Below are 18,833 nucleotides of genomic sequence, written 5' to 3' on the forward strand. Positions count from 1 at the left end.
GGAAGTAACAAATGTTACCTTGGAGACAGAGTTGAACTGTAGACTGCACTGGTTGGCATGATTAGGCATTTACAGAACCCTAAAGCAATAACATACCCTGCTTAACAGGTGTTACTGACATTTATCGGACAAGGTTTAAAAATAGCCACATACAACAGACAGCATCTCTGCTCCATACAGCCAACCTTTTGTCCCTGCTTGTGTGTTTACAGTGATAACGAGGTATAGAAAAGGTCAATGTCTTTATTGTTCACCCCTCAGCCTCCTGTCCAATAAAAACAGAGCATGGTTGTAGTGGTCAGTCATTGTTCCCTATGATATTGCAACATTGCAGTCATTAAGCAATGTTTCATGATTCTGTAAGACAAAAAAAAGGGGCATCAGGAAAGAAAATGATAAATAAAAGGGTGATAACATTTCTAGCACAAAAGGCCAGTCGTGGCTATGGAAGAAAATGCAATAGTTTGATTTACAAAAAGTACATCAAATAAATTAGATTCATTGAAGGACTGCAAGAAATCACATAAAAGGATGCATTAGACACAGGCAGAGAAATGTACATTACATTTAGACAATGTGTACGTCCACAATGGCACCCTATTCTTCTATGGGCCCTGGTCAAAAGTAGTGCACTTTATAGGGTGCCATTTGGGACGCACACAATTTATCTGTAGACAACATTTTGCAGGACTAGGCACCCCATTCCGCATAAAATACCGTTGTGGTAGTGCCAGCACACCAGAAATGTCTAATGCTTTGGGTTTGTTATAGGTATATGGGTTGGATTTAGTCACATGATCATTTCCTTACATGTTTCCAGGCTCTCTCAGTAACAGGGGAAGACATATTCAGCCACCAATACACTTAACTTTAAATAGTAAAGCAAGATGCTAAACAGAGTGGTGAATTACTTTACACGTTTATTCCCAATTTACCTTAATACATTTCCAGAAAACAATCCCTCCCTCCCCATGACCTACACGTGATAACATCCAGGAGATAATGCTAATAAAAAAACTCCAGGCTCAAACCCCCCCCACACACGAGACCATGCCATCCCAACCAAAGCCCCCCCCCCCCCTAACCACCCATTGCTCAAGATGCTTTCAACCCCACATCTGCATACGGTGGTAACCCCAACCCGATCAATACAAATCTTTAGAAAGCAAGTCAGTTTGTTTCAAATGTCTTCCATGATCTTATGGGGTAGTTTAGTTTATTCAATGAAATAAATGGCTCAAAGTGCTAATCGGATTCTTTTAAGGAAAGTAAATAATTGAAGAGGAAGAGAAAGATGAGGAAGGCAATTCCACAGCTGTCCAACAGCAACCTCTATTGGCCAAAGAATAGTGTCACTATGTCCTCCTAAAACTAAAGAGGAAAACAACTTACCCCCAAACCCAGACCCCTCTCACTTCCTCTACCTCACCTGGCAGTTCCCCAGAATGATTATAGCTGTTATTATACATGTATATATATTGTTATAAATATATATGGCCCTTATTGAAAGAAAACATGAGTTTCACATTGACAAGAAAGTACCATAATCTCTATATAGCTAAGTGGAAAGTGTTCTCAGTGTAAGTGAGCTGGCAGCAGCCTCCATTATTTGTTGCACTCATCAACCAAGGTATAAAACACAAGAAATAACCACACAAAGCATCCTCTTTGTAGTTGCAAATGTACACCTGTAAAATGAGTGCTCACTGCACTACACAATTTCCTCCGTTTACACTTTTTTCCTGAGTAATACTTTTATCCTTGTAACAGACAATATCATTATTTCTTTTTTTGCTATTTCAGTTCTGGGCTATTCCCTGCCCCCATCATTGTTATTCCCATTATTATGCTAGCTACAATTGTAAAGTTGATTGCTAAAACCCTTAAGCTCATGGGAGAAAAGTTCATTTGCTACTCTGTTTGCTTTAAAAAAAAAAAAAAAAAAAATGTTTTTCATTCTAAAGATTAACGAGCAGACCAAAAATGACACCAAAAAGATGAAGAAAACGGACTAAATACATAGATATTTACTAAAAAAAATAGATCTTAAAAAATTGCATTTGAATAGGCCTTGAAGACCAGTCCTGGGGAGAGGGGTGGGGCACAAACATAGCGGCAGGGTAATAATAATAATTAAAACTTCACTTAATAAAAATAATAAAATAGGCGCACAAAAAAAAATACTGGACAAAACATGAACCTCCAACAGAATGCTGTCCCCTCCCAGGCCCTTATCTGTAGCTTTGGCTTGTTGGGGTTTTGGAACCTGTACTTACTGCCTCATTGACGTCGGCTAACAAACTAGTATACCCTGAGAATTCGGAGACTGGTGTCCTTATCCTGTGGTCCACCTCCCCGCTAGAGTCAGCGCCGTACGACAAGGCGCTGCGGCCGGCCGACTTGAACTGGGATCCAAAGGCCTGGGCAAAGTTCTCAATCGTGTAGGAGCCCTTGGAGGGGTCCAGAGAAGCCAGGTTCTGCGAGTCCTTCTGGCTGCCCAGGTCAGACGGGCTGATCTGATAGGAGGAGGGGGAAGAGGAGGAGTGTTGCTTCTCCATCTGGTCAGTGAGCTCCTGAGAAGGGGTAAGCTGCTGGTGGGTGGCAGGCTCCAGGCTGTTTAGGTGGAAGCCGTGCTGCGGAGAGGAGCCCGACAGCATCGCAAAGTGGGACTTTGGCACGGAGGAGGGCAGGGTGGGAGAGGCCACAGGCTGGCCGAAACCACACTCCAGAGGGGACGTAGTGTATATGTGCTTGTCTGAAAATAGCGGGTTGCGTTGGTGGGAGCTGGTGAAGGGCCCTGTAGCTGGAGGCCCGGGGCCCAGGGGGAAGCCTGTGTTGTGGCTGGTGCGCTCCAGGGCCTGCAGCAGGAAGCGGGAGTACTCGTGCATAATGACTGTCTTGTCTCCAGACGGGCTGGGGGAGTCTGCATCGTGGCTCAGGTCAGAGCCGTCTGCTGAGACAGGGTGCAGCGCCACGTGCTGGTCACTAAGGTCAAAGTGCACGTCGTGGTGCGAGCCGTCTGGTTTCTGGGTGTAGTGCTCCAGCAGGCTCTGCAGCACCTCGTCAGGGATCCCCGACCTGTCGTGCTTGTCCACGCCCGTGGGGGAGGAGTCTAGCAGACTGAGGGGCGAGTCGCCGTCCATCACGCCTGATACCACCCCCTGGATAACCGACTGCTGGGACGACAGGTGACCAACGTTGACCTCATAATCGTTGGTGCTGCCCCCTACCACCCCGGCCCCTGATGCTGCACTGCTGGCCGCGTTAAGGTAGCGCCTCTTCTTGAGGAACTGCATGGCGTCGTCATAGTTACTGGTGGTGGGACCCGATTTGGCATCAGAGCCCTGCATGATGCCCATCCCGACCATCCCCACAGCCCCACCCTGCTCCATAGTGCCCTGCTTGGCCTGCCCCAAGCCCCCCTGGTCCAGGGCCTTGCGGTTGGCCTTCTTAAAGGCCATCTTAGGGGCTCGGCCATGATGCTCGTGGTGCATACTGGGCCCTGGCGGAGTGGACGAGGACACAGTGTGATTCTCCACGCTGTAGTCATGGAGACTGTAGCCTCCCGACAGCGCCCCGTGGATGTGTGCTCCGCCCAGCCCTCCTGCTTCAGCTGGCCCTGCCGCTTTCTTCCTCTTGCGCTCTCCTCCCTCACCAGAGTTTTTGGACTTGCCCCTCTTCCGGCCCGAGGCCCCAGCATTTCCCTGAGTGATTCCATAGCTGCCCTGCCCAATGTCCTCACAGCCCAGGTCCAACATCCCGGGCTCCAGATCCTTCTTTATGGCTTCTCCACAGGTTCGCTTGTGCTTGAGTAATCGGTCTGTCCTGGAAAAAAACTGCAGGGCAGAGAGACCACAAGTAGGGTACAGATTGTAAACAGCAGAATGGGATAGACACGAAGACATTTTCATTCCGAGAAATATAACTTGTCAGGTCATGCCATAATGGAAGTGGGCATATTAAGATGCATTGTCCCTGAGGGGACATTTGTCTAGGCCATTCAAAATTGCTGCTGCTTCCACAGGTCAAAAGCAGACATTCATCATAACCACCCCCCTCCCAACACACATCATCCTATTTCAGTAGATTTTCCATGTGGAGGTCACTACCTGTTGGCAGGTCTCACATCTGTATGGCTTTTCTCCACTGTGGGTCCTCTTGTGTCTCTCCATGTGGTATTTCTGAATGAAGCGCATGTTACACTGGTCACAGCAAAAGGGCTTCTCTCCTGTCAGGGGAAATATCACAGAAAATCTAAAGAAAAATAACCACCTACAAAACATAGCTGGATGACACAATGAGCAAAACTATTGGCGCACAAAGGTAATTGATTGTTTGTCTCTCACATGTTGTTAGTGTGCTTGACGTGTGTGTGGGATTTGACATTCCACTCACCGCTGTGGATCTTCTCGTGCCGCTGTAGTAGGTATTTCTGGATGAAACTCATGTTACACTGGCTGCACCTGAACGGCCTCTCACCTAAGGCAACACCACAGCCACACAGTTATGGTTACTAAGTTAAATCCTCTGTGTCTGCCTACTCCATTCAAAACTAATACTGCACTGGTTTCATTTCAAAGTTTCCTACAGTGACTTTGTGAACAACCTAGTTTTTCAAACACACAAGATATATTCCAAACATTTCTGGGGTTCTTTTAGCTTTCATAATCTAGTGAAAAACTAACCAAAACCACACAGAATGCTAGAAATGAACAGACATTTTGATCAGTGGCCTAGGTACCTGTGTGAATGAGGACCTCCCATAACAAACATCTTGTCGATCTATTCAATTCAACACAAATACTGTTGTTCCTCAAGAGAGCACTTATTTTAAAATTAAAAATGTTAATTTTTATACAAATAAAAATACATTTTAAAAAATGCACATAGTTGATCAGTCAGTAGAGGCCTGGGTACCTGTGTGGATGAGGACATGTCTGCGCAGGTGGTAGGAGCTCCTGAAGGATGCGCCGCAGTGCTCACAGATGTGGAGCTTCCCGTTGGGCCACAGGCTGCCTCCATCTGAATCCAGCATCATTGATTGCTGTTGGACAAAAGGAGGCCAATTCAACCACCAAATTCAATTTAACTCATTCAATGTATGATCGTTGAAGATAGAAACTAAGTTCTGGGAAAAAAAATACTCAGATGTAATAGATCCACTATTGAAAAATGAAGACCAAATTTCAGTGATTGAATCATATCTAAATCAAGATAACTTAGGATGCATAACACACCTTAGGCTCTCCACGTTTCCTCCGGGGCTTGCCCTCCTCACCATTTGACCTTCGACCTCTCTTTCCTGAGGACTCCTTTCCTAACCGACTCGGCAGCTGGGAGGATGACAAAAGGGAGACGCAGAGTGAGAAAGACAGAATTTTCTTTTAAAATGAGCACTTGAGAGAATAGGAAGGGCCAAGTTCAGTCACACATTCACATAGCCTACATATTGCACATGTACACAAAACAAAAAACACAAACGGACTCATGCAGCATTTAGTGAAAGCTCATTTGAGCCATTGCAGAGGGCTGCCTTGGGGAGGTGCCAGAAGGTAGAGTAATAAACCACATATTTATGGCTCCCTCTGTGCATCTCTCCAGACACAGTTAAGCCGTCATTCAAAATGGAGAGCTGCTCTTCATTTAGGATGCGTACCAAGATGGCCTATATAAGGGAATAGGGTGTCATTTGAGACACACACTTAGTATCCCATAGAAAAGACCTATGCTTATTACCTAGCGGCTCAAGTCTAAATACAGACTCATTAATATTCAGCATGTTGTTCACTCACTATGAAGAGCAATCTTCAAACAAAGGGGTCTGTGGTTTGGGAAAGGGGAGGGACACGGATTCATAGGGACATTGATCCCCCCCACCCACACTGCCATTTCAATTACACTTCCCAACACCATATGGATACTAAGAGAATGGCTGTCTGAAATGGCATCCTATTTCATATATAGTGCACTACTTTTGACCAGAGGCCTATATTGCACTATATAGGGAATAGGGTATAATTTCAGACACAGCCTGAGTGTGGATTTGTACATGTGAGAAAGACAAGGGCACTCTCAAATATCAACCAATCATTGTATTAGATCAGGGGTAAGGCTAGCCAAAACAAACCTGTCTCATTTCCTCAACCAAAAGAGCGCAGGCCCAGTGGGCTCAAAATGGCTGTAAGCTCACAAGCATGCCATTATCCTGAAATGAATAGCACCATTTGGGGGTGCTCTGACTGCTCTCCAAATGAAACTACTTATAACTTTAGTAGGGAATCGCCTTTTTGAGGGGAGAAAAATGTCTGTCTTCCATTCTCCTCAGTAGTAATAACAGCTAAATAAAAATACACAAATAATGTCATAGTTCATGTAATATATTCTCTAAAATGTCCTTGGATAAACTTTTAAACCATATTTAGTGCAAGAAATGATACGTCTAGCTTTTCAATGAGCATGCAAGTGCTGCCTAGTAAACTCTGGAGCCTGGCTATTGTTAGGCAGAGAGCGAGAGAGCGTGTGTGTGTAGAAGACAATGTGTGAGTGCAAGCTCAAACAAGACGACCGTGTCCTTGCCAAGACGTTTCCATTCACACAAGAGGCCCAATCCAAATCATTTTGAGAGGGACATATTTTGCATTTGATGTCTTAGATTTAGGTCACCATTACTAAATCCTCCCTCTGCGGCTATTTTACAAGCCCCGCTCCCCGAAAGGCAGGTGGACATCTGATCAACCAAACCTCCGGAGTAACATTTTTATTTTACCAATTGTAGTGCTGCTGTGAATTAGACATTTCAATAGAGAACATTTGCCTTGTTTACCCATGATAAAAAAAAAAAATCATACTTATTTTTTAACATAACAAAAGAGGAAGATTTGGTGTGGGTTAAGGCATTTACCTATCAATTTGATATTTGTTGATATTTTAGTCCATTAACATTAGTATTTTCCAAAAGTCTATATAAAAAAGCCAAAATTTTCAAAATGAAAATATATATTTTCTTTTGTTTCTCAAACTAGTCATCAACATTTTTATTAATTTGAACCACTCATTTCAAAGCTCACTAGATTGAATTACACAATTTAAAAGCCCATTTCATAGAGAATGTTACAAACTGGACTATATAGTAACTTACATTGAAGAGACGGTGATTGGTTCTAAATAAGCATCTGAAAGCCTAATTTCACTGTACTTTTCTTTAACTGCAATTTACCAAAAATTGGACTCTTCCCACACACCAACTATTTTTCCTCAGCTTCAGAAGCGTCTGCTTTCACCAAATGCTGTATTGTTATGATTAGATAGTCACCAGACTTGCCCAGAGGAAATTGTTGATATCTTGTCCATTTCTTAATCTAGGTGCAATCTTGTTGGGAAGAAATTTGCCAAAAATGCGTTTTACATACATCTATGTCTTCACAGATAGGAAGATGAAAAAAAGTATTTACCCACAATCTGCTCTGGACAAGTCCAGTCCTGGAGTGTCTTAAAATGAAATCAAAATATTGAGGCTAACTTCATCCAGTGTCCAGAAAAATGGATTTGCTTGATATTTAATGATATATTGCCCAATTTGCATATTTAAATGTCTGAAAATGTGTAATACCAAAAAGTTGAATGTAGACACAAATGACTGGAAAAAGTTGCCTTGCCTTGAATTCTCTGGTCTAAAGAACAACATTACAGTCTGGATTCCCAGACACAGATTAAGTTCTGGACTAAAAAGCTCTTTCAATGGAGAATCTCTATTGAGAATGCTTTTTAGTCAACAACTAAGCTTAATGTGTGTATGGGAAACCAGCCCTAAAAGTATCAATGTGTCAGAAGGCCTTACGTTGCCTTGGCTAAGGTCATGCACCAGCAAGTTCTGGTGGTTGCCCATGGACACCTCCAGGAGCTCTGTGCTCTTCCCCGGGCCTCCAGGGTACAGCGGCAGACGGTAGTCATGTTCTGTTATCTTCTCCTGCTTGATGTCCATGGCATGGACGTAGTCCCCCACCCCTCCATACCCCCCCAGGGCTCCCATGCTGCAGTCTGGAGAGTCCCGCTCCTTCTTCAGGATCATCTCGTGGGGGCCTGGCAGGTCCTGCATAACAGACTGGGCAGCCAGCCGGGTGAAGCTGGTCACAGGGGGCAGGTGACTGAACATGATCATGCCAGGGGAGAAGTTGGAGTCCATGCTCCCATTGGAGCGCAGGAAGTCATTACCTAGTTTGTCTTGAATGATGCTCATGATGAACTTGGTGGTGATGGGCAGATTCAACTACAGGGAGCCAACCATCCTGGGGAAGAAAGAGCAGGAGCTGAAGTACAATGCAATCAAACTTTATTGTCAATATGTTACAGCGAACGGAAATGTGTCTTCTGCTCTAAAAATGTGTATCTCCCCAGATAACTGTGTTTATGCAATGTATGCTGAGAGGTGAGCAGGGTGAAGTCACAGCGCAGCACTCCTGGATGAGTGGAAAGGAAACATTAACTGGGTGAATTTTCCATCAGTGGTCTATGATGGTTTATTTTTGTTTACATGTGCTGCTGACACAAACTCGCCTGAACTAAATGAACTGTCCAGACTAGCAGTCGACCAATTAATTAGGGCCGATTTCAAGTTTTCATAAATCTGCCTTTTTGGACACCGATTATATTGCACTCCATGAGGAGACTGCGTGACAGGCTGACTACCTGTTACGCGAGTGCAGCAAAGATCCAAGGTAAGTTGCTAGCTAGCATTAAATTTATCTTGTAAAAAACAATTAATCTTAACAAATCACTACTTAACTACACATGGTTGATGATATTACTTGTTTATCTAGCTTCCCCTGTGTTACATATAATCGATGCGGTGCCTGTTAATTTATCATCGAATCACAGCCTACTTTGCCAAACGGGTGATGATTTAACAAGCGCATTCGCAAAAATAGCACTGTCGTTGCACCAATGTGTACCTAACCATAAACAGCAATGCTTTTCTTAAAATCAATACACAAGTATATATTTTTAAACCTGCATATTTAGTTAATATTGCCTGCTAACATTAATTTATTTTAACTTGGGAAATTGTGTCACTTCCCTTGCGTTCTGTGCAAGCAGAGTCAGGGTGTATGCAGCAGTTTGGCCTGCCTGGCTCGTTGCGAACTGTGTGAAGACCATTTTTGCTAACAAAGACCGTAATTAATTTGCCAGAATTGTACATAATCATGACATTGAAGGTTGTGCAATGTAACAGGAATATTTAGACTTAGGAATGCCACCCGTTAGATAAAATACGGAACGGTTCCGAATTTCACTGAAAGAATAAACATTTTGTTTTTTGCAATGATAGTTTCCGGATTTGACCATATTAATGACCTAAGGCTCGTATTTCTGTGTGTTATTATATTATAATTAAGTCTATGATTTAATATATCAGTCTGACTGAGCGGTAGTAGGCAGCAGCAGGCTCGTAAGCATTCATTCAAACAGCACTTTCCTGCATTTGCCAGCAGCTCTTCGCTTTGCTTCAAGCATTGCGCTGTTTATGACTTCAAGCCTATCAACTCCCGAGATTAGGCTGGCAATACTATAGTGCCTATAACAACATCCAATAGTCAAAGGTATATGAAATACAAATGGTAGAGAGAAATAGTCCTATAAATTCCTATAATGACTACAACTTAAAAATCTTCTTACCTAGGAATATTGAAGACTCATGTTAAAAGGAACCACCAACTTTCAGATGTTCTCATGTTCTTAGCAAGGAACTTAAACGGTAGCTTTTTTACGTGGCAAATACTGCACTTTTACCTTCTCCAACACTTTGTTTTTGCTTTATTTTAACCAAACATGTTTCATTATTTATTTGAGACCAAGTTGATTTTATTGATGCATTATATTAAGTTAAAATAAGTGTTCATAAAGATTTGTTGTAATTGTCATTAATACACACATATATAGGCCCATTAATCGTATTGGCTTATTTTGATCCTCCAATAATCGGTATCGGCGTTGAAAAATCATAATCGCTCTATCTCTAGCCCAGACACAGTGACTGAAAGAGCAGCATTGTTACAATGGGCTGTCCCTGACGAATCAGTTTCATGCCCAGCTCTGATCTCCCCATCAAGTGCTTAGCCGGATTAATAATGAGGTTGTGTGGGTCAACAACAAAACAGCCACGGTCTGGAGTCTGATTTTGGTGAATTATGGTATCCTAAAAACATGGTGAAGTAGAAGGCTACTTTTAGAAAGTCTTCAGTCAATCTCAGACGCAGCTAAATTAACCTGGGTAAAAGGTATAGCCTATAATATGTTCAACCCTGACATCCTATGAGAGAGTGGAATGAACCTGAAGCTGCGTGTTAATCTGTCATCCTATTTGAGGACTAGGCTAATTAAGTAAAAAGAGGTGAGAGCCCAGTTAGGTTCTACAGGTAGTGGGAAGGTCATTTTCTGAATTTTATTCGGTGACTATGGGTTGTCATCATAGGAAACCCATCAAACAAGGGCTTTAAAGTTAACGAACCAAGCAAGAGTAGCCAGTACTAGCCACCAAAATACTCTATCATGAAGCAAAATAAAACTGATACCATGGGTATAATGCAAAACGTTGGCTCTGTAATATACTTGTGTATAGCTACAGTAAGATTAGGCTGATCTCAAAAGATACAACTCTCATACTGTTTCAAATTAACACTTTACTGAGCTAGCTAGCTACCTTCATACCGTGAAATTTGAGATGACTGAGGTTAGTCATGTCTCTGCTGCTGTGCTATTTTACAATGCCACGAGGAATGAGAGGATTCCAAAAGGCAAATCAAAATGGAGTTTTTGGAATGAGAGGAACAGCATCCAAAAACCAGTACATCACCTTGAGGAAAACATCAGATGCTGATATAGCCTAACTCGGGGTTATAATAGCTATAAACAAATATTTCAAGCAGCAATTTCATAATTGTAACATTGCCCACACGACCATTACCTAGCCAATTTATTGTATTCAGTTGAATGGCTTTTCAATAGTGGGTTTTCATTCACAAAACACAGTTCACTTGAATAGTTTCAGATTTATCACGAATAACTTACTCGTGTCTCTGAACTTCATTGTCTCCACCGGCATAGCTAGCTAGCCTAGCTCTATTGCAATTGCATTGGATGCAACTTGCTAGCACGCTGATACCAAATAAAGCTAACAGCTAGCTAACAAATGCATATGTAACATGCTACAGCAAAATGGTATGTAATGTAAGTAAGCGTTTGTTGAAAATTAAAATGTATTCAGTGTTAAAAAAATAATGAAGTACGCGACAAATCGGTTCCCAGCGCCAAGCTGTGATTTGTTCATCTAGTGTCATTCACTGGAGCTAGAAATACCGATAGCTAGCTACTGCTAACGTCTGGCTAGCCACCAAACAATTAGCCATTTGGCTAACCAGCCTGCCAGGCCCTTTGTGATGCAGGATCATGCAATTATTAGCCAATATGGCTATCAGTATAACAGTTATACTCGGTAAAATAAATTAGACCATACACTGAATTTAACATTACACCAAACATGTGAGGATCTGACGTTCTTGCCTGACGTAGTCCTAAATCAATTCTAAATTATGGAATTCATTCTAAAATAATTTTGATTGACAAACTTGCGAGAAGGCGTATGCACGCGATTTCACACAACACGATGTGTTGTCATCCGTCAACATATTTCGAGCGCTTCATTTTCATTTTTCGGTTATGAAATACATAATACTTGTCTAACTAATTAAAACAGTTGATACGGTTGATATAAACAAGTTGAACCTCTAATAGGCATTAGGTGAGGACTGAAAGAAACCATAACTGAGCATAGTGTGCGACGTACCCATAACAAATGGCCCATGCAACTCAAGCGAACAATTGATGCTCGGCTCCAGCAACGGTATGCTATCTAGCGTTGCGCTTTGTTGTCTGTCCCACACTCTTGCCGGAGTTTCGCATATTTAAACTCGCCCAAAATATATTTTTCCTTTTATCTTACCAGTGCATGACCACCAATAGCTCTTTCGGCTGGTATATTTCACCTTTGGTCGTCCGTTTCAATCTTTAGAGCCCAAACATTGTTCTCCCGCAGAGGCTGTATTCCTTCATTTTGTCTCAGCGCGGGGAATTATGGGTATAGCGGACGGGTCCTGCGAAGAGTCACAGACGGACGCTTTGATCTGGGACAGGAGAGCAGTGGGCCGGGAACAAACACGCAGTGCGGGGACATGCATTATCATTTTGAACAACACTGTTGCCTACGTACGCCAAATTCGACAGACATATAAGTGTAATTTGGATTTCATTCATTTTATGTGTGTTAGCATAACTGATAGGCCTAATGCCTTTTGACTACCTGAATAAAACATTCCACATTTAGGGTAGGCTATGCATCCACAATATCGAATGAGTTATTTATTGAGACCTAGTTAAACAAATAAAATAAACAATTGACAGTGTGCATAATGGTTTCTTAAAACTAAGTTCCAGCCTTGAGGATATTTCACCTCCCTCATTGCATACACGTTTCAAAACTGTGACTGTCCCCCTGGGTCCCAATTACTGAAGAAATAGGACACATCATCTCTCAAAAGTCTACATTGATAGAGCTCTGCTATTCAATGATACTGTGCTGCATGGATATTGTGGCATATTTAGCACAAAATAAATACATTCCTGAAATAGCTTTGACTAATTAGTCACAGTGGTCTGGTCTCCTGTGAACAGAGTGACCCTTACTAAGAACAAGTAGTGGTCCTGAAAATAAAATAAAAGAGAGAGGGAACAAGAACAGCTTAATAACAACAAACTTCAAACTAGCCAAGGGAGGAACAATCATTAGAGACATTCTCTGAAGTGAAGCGGCATCTCTGAATAAGAGCCCCATAGATCTACTGGCTGTGTGAATGAATGTGTATATATCTAACCACCACTCATAAGACTCTATCCCCCTTTTCCTCTGGTCTCAGCTGCACTCCTAATTGCCTGCGTTAACAACCCAATTAATTCAGTGGAGAGCGTCATTGAAATGGAGACGTATGAGTTAATGCAGAGGGTCAGTGGGTTGCCTTTTGATGTGTGCCACACTGCCCTCCCCCTGTCTTCTTAACATATTCCTGATAACAACCCATATTGCTAATAGCAGCTGTATATTTCAAATCACTTGTCATCTCGAAGCGTTTAAATACGCATTATTAAGACTTCTCTAATCAAATTCAGCAGTGTGGCACAATGCTAGGCTGGGGTGCATATGGCTGTTGTGCAGCGATCTATGGGATGATCAGAGATTAGATGGTGAGAATGTACATTTATGGGCATACATGAAACTTTGCCCTCCATTAAACAGAAAGTTCATCAGGGCCACTGCTTGAAGATGTACAGGAGACTGAGGTGATCAATGTGGGCGTTTGGTTGATTTTTATCATCCGTATGCAGAGCAAGACATCTCTTTAACAGTACTACCATATGTTTCTACCACACACTGTAAGACACACTCTGGGACCAACACCCTCACACACTCTTGGAAAAAAGGGTTCCAAAAGGGTCCTTCGGATGTCCCAATATGGGAACCCTTTTTGGCTCCAGGTAGAACCCTCTGTGGAATTGGTTCTATGGAACTCAAAAAAGGTTATCAGTGGTGTAAAGTACTTAAGTAAAAAATACTTTAAACTACTACTTATGAAGTTTGAGGTAAATGTACTTTACGTTTTTTATATATTTATATTGTACTTTTAATTTTATTTATTTTTTATAAATTTACTTTCCTCTTTATAGTTTGAATGATTTTTCACATAAATCAGTATTTCATTAAAGAATAAGAATGTAATGAACACGAGGGTGACAAAGAGCTGGTTTCAAGCGCAGGGCGCAGCAGGTGTTTGATGTAAAGGACCACAGGAGGAGGCAGGTAGCTGGGTCCAGGGGCAGGCAGCAGGTCATACACAGGGGTCCAAAAGGCAACAGTACAGGCAGGGAAAAGGCTAGTAATGTCATCCAGGAGATCAGGGAATAGGTGAATAACAGGAAATCTAATAGACTAAGGTACAGACAGGGAATAGGCGTCATTAGTGAGTCAGGCAAAAACTATCCTACCCGAGAAAACCAGCGCTCCGAAGAGAAGTGTGTCAAAAAACAAACAATATCTTACAAAGATTGGGTGCAAAGAACTGAACTAAATAGTGTGTGATAATGATAAACAGGTGTGTGAACAGGTGATCAGAATCCGGGTGATTGGGATCTGGAGAGTGAGCTGCGTTCAGGAGATCTATGTGTGAGAGTGTGAGTTGGAAAGTGGACTGGAAAGTGATCTGCATTCAGAGTATCTACATGTATGAGAGTGTGAGTTGGAAGCAGATGTGACAAAGAATAGCACCTTTTCACTTTATTGACTGTACTAAAGTATATGTGACAATAATGAATCAGTAATGCAGCACTTTGCTTCAATAGCCTTTATTTTTTCTATATCTTTGCATATAGTAATTTACTATGAAATAAAATAAAAATCCTGAAATTCAGGGCTGCAATAATAATTACAAAAAACTCCATCAACAACATGTATAGTATAATCATTCATACTGTACAGTACTGTGACGGTTCTAGTTCTCCCTCCTGCATTTGGCCACAAGTTCTCATCAACATCACATCTTATGTCTTCTCTGGCAATGCGTCTTGGAAAGTATCTCCTGGAATGTCTAATCCAACCCTGGCAGTCTTCAGGAGAAGTGTCTCCACACCCTGGCAGTCTTCAGGAGAAGTGTCTCCACACCCTGCCAGTCTTCAGGAGAAGTGTCTCCACACCCTGGCAGTCTTCAGGAGAAGTGTCTCCACACCCAGGCAGTCTTCAGGAGAAGTGTCTCCACACCCTGCCAGTCTTCAGGAGAAGTGTCTCCACACCCTGCCAGTCTTCAGGAGAAGTGTCTCCACACCCCACATTCATGGCATCCAATAAGGACATCTGGTCATGTGAATGGTGGTCATAAACCTTCCACCTCCACGCAGAGACAAACTCCTCTATGGGGTTTAGGAAGGGGGAGTATGGAGGCAGGAATAGTATGGACATCCTGGGATGTGTGGGAAACCAGCCTGTGACTGCAGCAAACCAGTCTGTGACTGCAGCAGAGTGGTGGAATGCCACATTATCCCACACAACAACGGAGGTAGGGGAGTTTCCTCCCTTCTCTCCTCCGCTGGCACAAGTCGATTATGCAGGTCATCCGGAAAATAAATGAGCCTCTCTGTATTGTAAGACCCAATGAGTAGTTTGTCTAACAGCAAACCATCATTGGACAGTGCTGCACACATTGTGATGTTCGCTCCTCTGTGGCCTGGGACATCCACGGATGCTCTCTGCCCAATTACATTTCTTCCCCTGCGGCGTGTTTTTGCCAGGTTCCAGCTTCATCCACAAAGATGAATGTATGTGCAGTTTACCTGGCTTCCATCTTCATTGCTCTCTAAAATAGAGTAAATCCACAGTTTTGCAGTACTTTACATTATACATAGCTGTGTATGTACCCTGTTTGGTTATTGAACAGACATCTTACCCGGACATATTGATACGGGAGTTCTTTCACACGTTCACCGTTTCCCTCAAAGGGTACAGTGTACAACTGCTTAATCCTTATTTTATGTTTCTCTAGGACTCTGGAAATTGTCGTTGTGCTGACCGTATTCACATTCCTAAAAGTGATATTGTCTGCCAGCACTCTGCACTGAATTTCCAGCGGTTTTATTGCATTGTTGCCAATTACCATGTCAACAATGGCAATTTCCTGCGCATCTGATAATATTCTGCCTCTCCCTCCTGTGGGAGGCAACCTTTGGATCCTACTGAAAAACACAAAACAATCGATATATTTCAAAATGTCAGTACATGTAAAAATGTGAACATACTGTATTGTACTGTAATATGCAGTTCAATTATCATTGAAGGATGCAGATCTCACCTGTTGTTTTGCCGGACATGTTGTACTATTGATGCAACTGTTGAATGCTGCAGATTTGGTTGTACCCTTAAACCGGCCTCTCTCAAAGAGACACCATGGTTTACAACATGGTCAATAATTGTGGCCCTTATCTCATCAGAGACCACCTCTCTTGGTCTTCCTCTCCTTTGTCCTCCATGCATTCTCCCTCTCCCTGCCACTCTTCTTTCCCCATCAACCTGTCTTCCTTCATCCATGTTTCTTAACTAAATCATTCCGAAGCCATTCTCTTTTGTCTGTTTGGTAACGAGACTGAAAGATGGATACTTGGGTAGGCTTTAAACTGAAATTGCAATCCGCTGTGTTTGGAATGATTAAATATTCTAAATTTCCATCTGGCTACTGCAGAAATGCACAACATTTGCCATCATTCTGTATGAAATGTGTTTTGAATAGTTTTGGTAAAAGTGTGTAGCATTTGTAAATGTGCTGCAAATATATGGTTTTGCAGGTAGTGGAGTATGAATGAGAAAAGAGTTAATGGATTTCGGAGAATGTGGTCATTGAATGCATTCTGTGTGAAAGCAATGAACAATGATTCACAGTTTGGTCCACATACACTTCTGTTTCGCTGACTGTGGGAAGAGTTTTGACAATGTGACTTCAGTTTTGACCAATGCATGTTAGCAATTGAAAAAAACTGTAATATAAGGAATTTCTAATTATTTATACTTTTACTTTTGATACTTAAGTATATTTGAAACCAAATACTTTTAGAATTTTACTCAAGTAGTATTTGGCTGGGTACCTTTTACTTGAGTCATTTTCTATTGACGTATCTTTACTTTTACTCAAGTACGACAATTGGGTACTTTTTCCACCACTGAGGGTTATACCTGGAACCAAAAAGGGTTCTTCAAAGGGTTCTCCTGTGGGGACAGGTGAAGAACCCTTTCAGGTTCTGGATACCACCATCTTTTCTAACAGTGCAGTTGCAGGTATTTTGTCATTGTATTGTCAGTTTGAGTGCAGATAAAGATCAGCTTTCCATCACTGTCTCCTTCCAGCCCAGCGGTTAAGTTAAGGTTGCGGATGGGACAGAAAGGCGTCAGAGGCTTCACCACCACTGCACCCCCAGGTAAACCAATCCTCTCTCTGTGCAGAGGAGACTGAGGAGAGAGCTAGTCTCGACCTGCAAGCTGTCCTTGACTATCAATGATGAACATGTCTTTAGGGTGGCCTAGCTCCCCCAAGTGACTATTTACACTGTATTCAAGGATTTCCTTTGTGTTGTCTTAGGAATTCAGCCCTCTTTGTGTTGCTCTTGACATCCCCCATTCTGTCACAGGTCTATGAAGCAGAGGTTCAGTTGTCTTTACATTCTCTAGGTCTAATAGCTGATTGGAGGTTAACTTTACAGTAATACTATTGGTCAACAACTCAGATTGTGAATCCAAACAACTCAGATGTTATAAAGGGGTCTTGGATTCGATGTCTCTTTTTCTTTTTTCCTGACCTGTCGCTGGTGAGATACACTTCTCTCTTTCCTCCCCAGGGACACTTGGGGGCATGGCCTTTCAAGCTACGATTTCTCTCTCTCTCTCCCCCGCTCAGATCTTGCCTAGAATAATGCCTTGTAATGGTTGTTAATGATTTGTAACTTAAGCTTTATGCATTGTATAATGTATCGTTCATTTTACAATGATATTAAATATATTTGCCCTTAGAATTCCATTCTCAGACCTTTCTTGACCTTTCTATTACTGTAACTCTATCAATAGTCTCTTGCACATTGCTAAATTCACTATTATGGAGTCAGATATTCAGTTTAATAGACTTTGTTAACATACAAATGGCATAGTTTTATCACAGGTCACTTGTGAGGTGTATATATATATATATATATATAATATCATATGATAACTATTACCCCACTACATGTTCTACTGAAACAGCAAGAAAACAAATCTCACAACATCTAAGTCCCAAATGACACCCTATTCCCTTAATAGTATATCACTTCTGACCAGAGCACTAGTGCACTAAATATGGAATAGGGTGCCACTTTGGGACTCAGACATCATTACCTCATCTGGTATTTAAGGCAACTTGCTGGGTCACGTGACAAACTGCTCATAGATGGCTATCAATTCTCTTTACTCATCTATAATTCAGTGCATTACATTACTATGTCTTTCCTCAGTCTCCCTTCCTCTGTTCCTTTGTCTCTCCTCCCCCCCAGATCCACCCAACACGAGAGACGATCTGCACAAAATAGAATTGCTGAATATCACATTACATTCTTTGTCTATTATTGGAAGCCAAGGAGAAAGGGATGATTGACAGGCCAGGCTGAGTGGCTGGCCTTGATTTGCAAAACTAAGCCCCTCATTGAGGAAAGCCCCTGCCAGTCAAACAACAGGATAGGAAATCTCAACATGGCTGTTAAGACATTTTGAAAGGCTTTGATATTTTTGTCTTGATATTTCAGAAAGTATGATTGCCATGACGATAAAAAAAAAATCTGTTTGTTCAAGTATTTCATCATTAGCCATCTTAGTTGTGTGTCTACATTGCTGTGGTACTGCGGTAGTTCTGCTTCTACAATCTAATATTATATTGGGATTAAGAGCAGTGATCTAGTGGAGGATAACCACATGTAAATGCAGTTTACCCAACCTTCGCAGAAAAATGCATTGAAGTATCACCCACCTAACATTTTACCACTAAATCCCTGATGAGACTATGTTACTGGGACGCATATACACCATTTCAAATATCCCAAATGCTTCCACTAATTCCATCTCTGTGTTTGTGCATTTTGTTCTACTTGATTGGGTCTAATTAGATTGTATTGATTCTAGCCTCTCTCCCTCCAGACAAAAGATCTTGGCTGGCAGCCCGGTGGACTGT

At 42.0% G+C, this 18,833-nt stretch overlaps 1 protein-coding gene and 1 pseudogene across 2 annotated transcripts; both read right to left on the reverse strand.

The window, feature by feature from the left end:
* Positions 1-228: 228 nt before the first annotated feature.
* LOC110538130 (zinc finger protein 281) lies at positions 229-12,178 on the reverse strand. 2 transcript variants are annotated; one of them, XM_021624741.3, is made up of 7 exons: positions 11,996-12,178; positions 7,838-8,285; positions 5,238-5,333; positions 4,918-5,044; positions 4,396-4,479; positions 4,110-4,228; positions 229-3,836 (listed from the first exon to the last, which is right to left on the reverse strand). In XM_021624741.3, the coding sequence occupies exons 2-7, from the start codon at positions 8,234-8,236 to the stop codon at positions 2,232-2,234; spliced, it is 2,430 nt and encodes an 809-aa protein (XP_021480416.3). In that variant the 5' UTR covers positions 8,237-8,285; positions 11,996-12,178; the 3' UTR covers positions 229-2,231. The 2 variants fall into 2 exon arrangements, with proteins under 2 accessions (XP_021480416.3, XP_021480417.3); XM_021624742.3 differs by having other exon boundaries at positions 11,840-12,128.
* A 2,413-nt stretch (positions 12,179-14,591) lies between these two features.
* LOC149979365 (uncharacterized) lies at positions 14,592-16,129 on the reverse strand (annotated as a pseudogene).
* Between the last annotated feature and the right edge of the window lie 2,704 nt (positions 16,130-18,833).

This window comes from Oncorhynchus mykiss, chromosome 12, assembly GCF_057628025.1.
Source record: "Oncorhynchus mykiss isolate SJ-2025 chromosome 12, ASM5762802v1, whole genome shotgun sequence".
NCBI classification, from domain to species: Eukaryota; Metazoa; Chordata; class Actinopteri; order Salmoniformes; family Salmonidae; genus Oncorhynchus; species Oncorhynchus mykiss.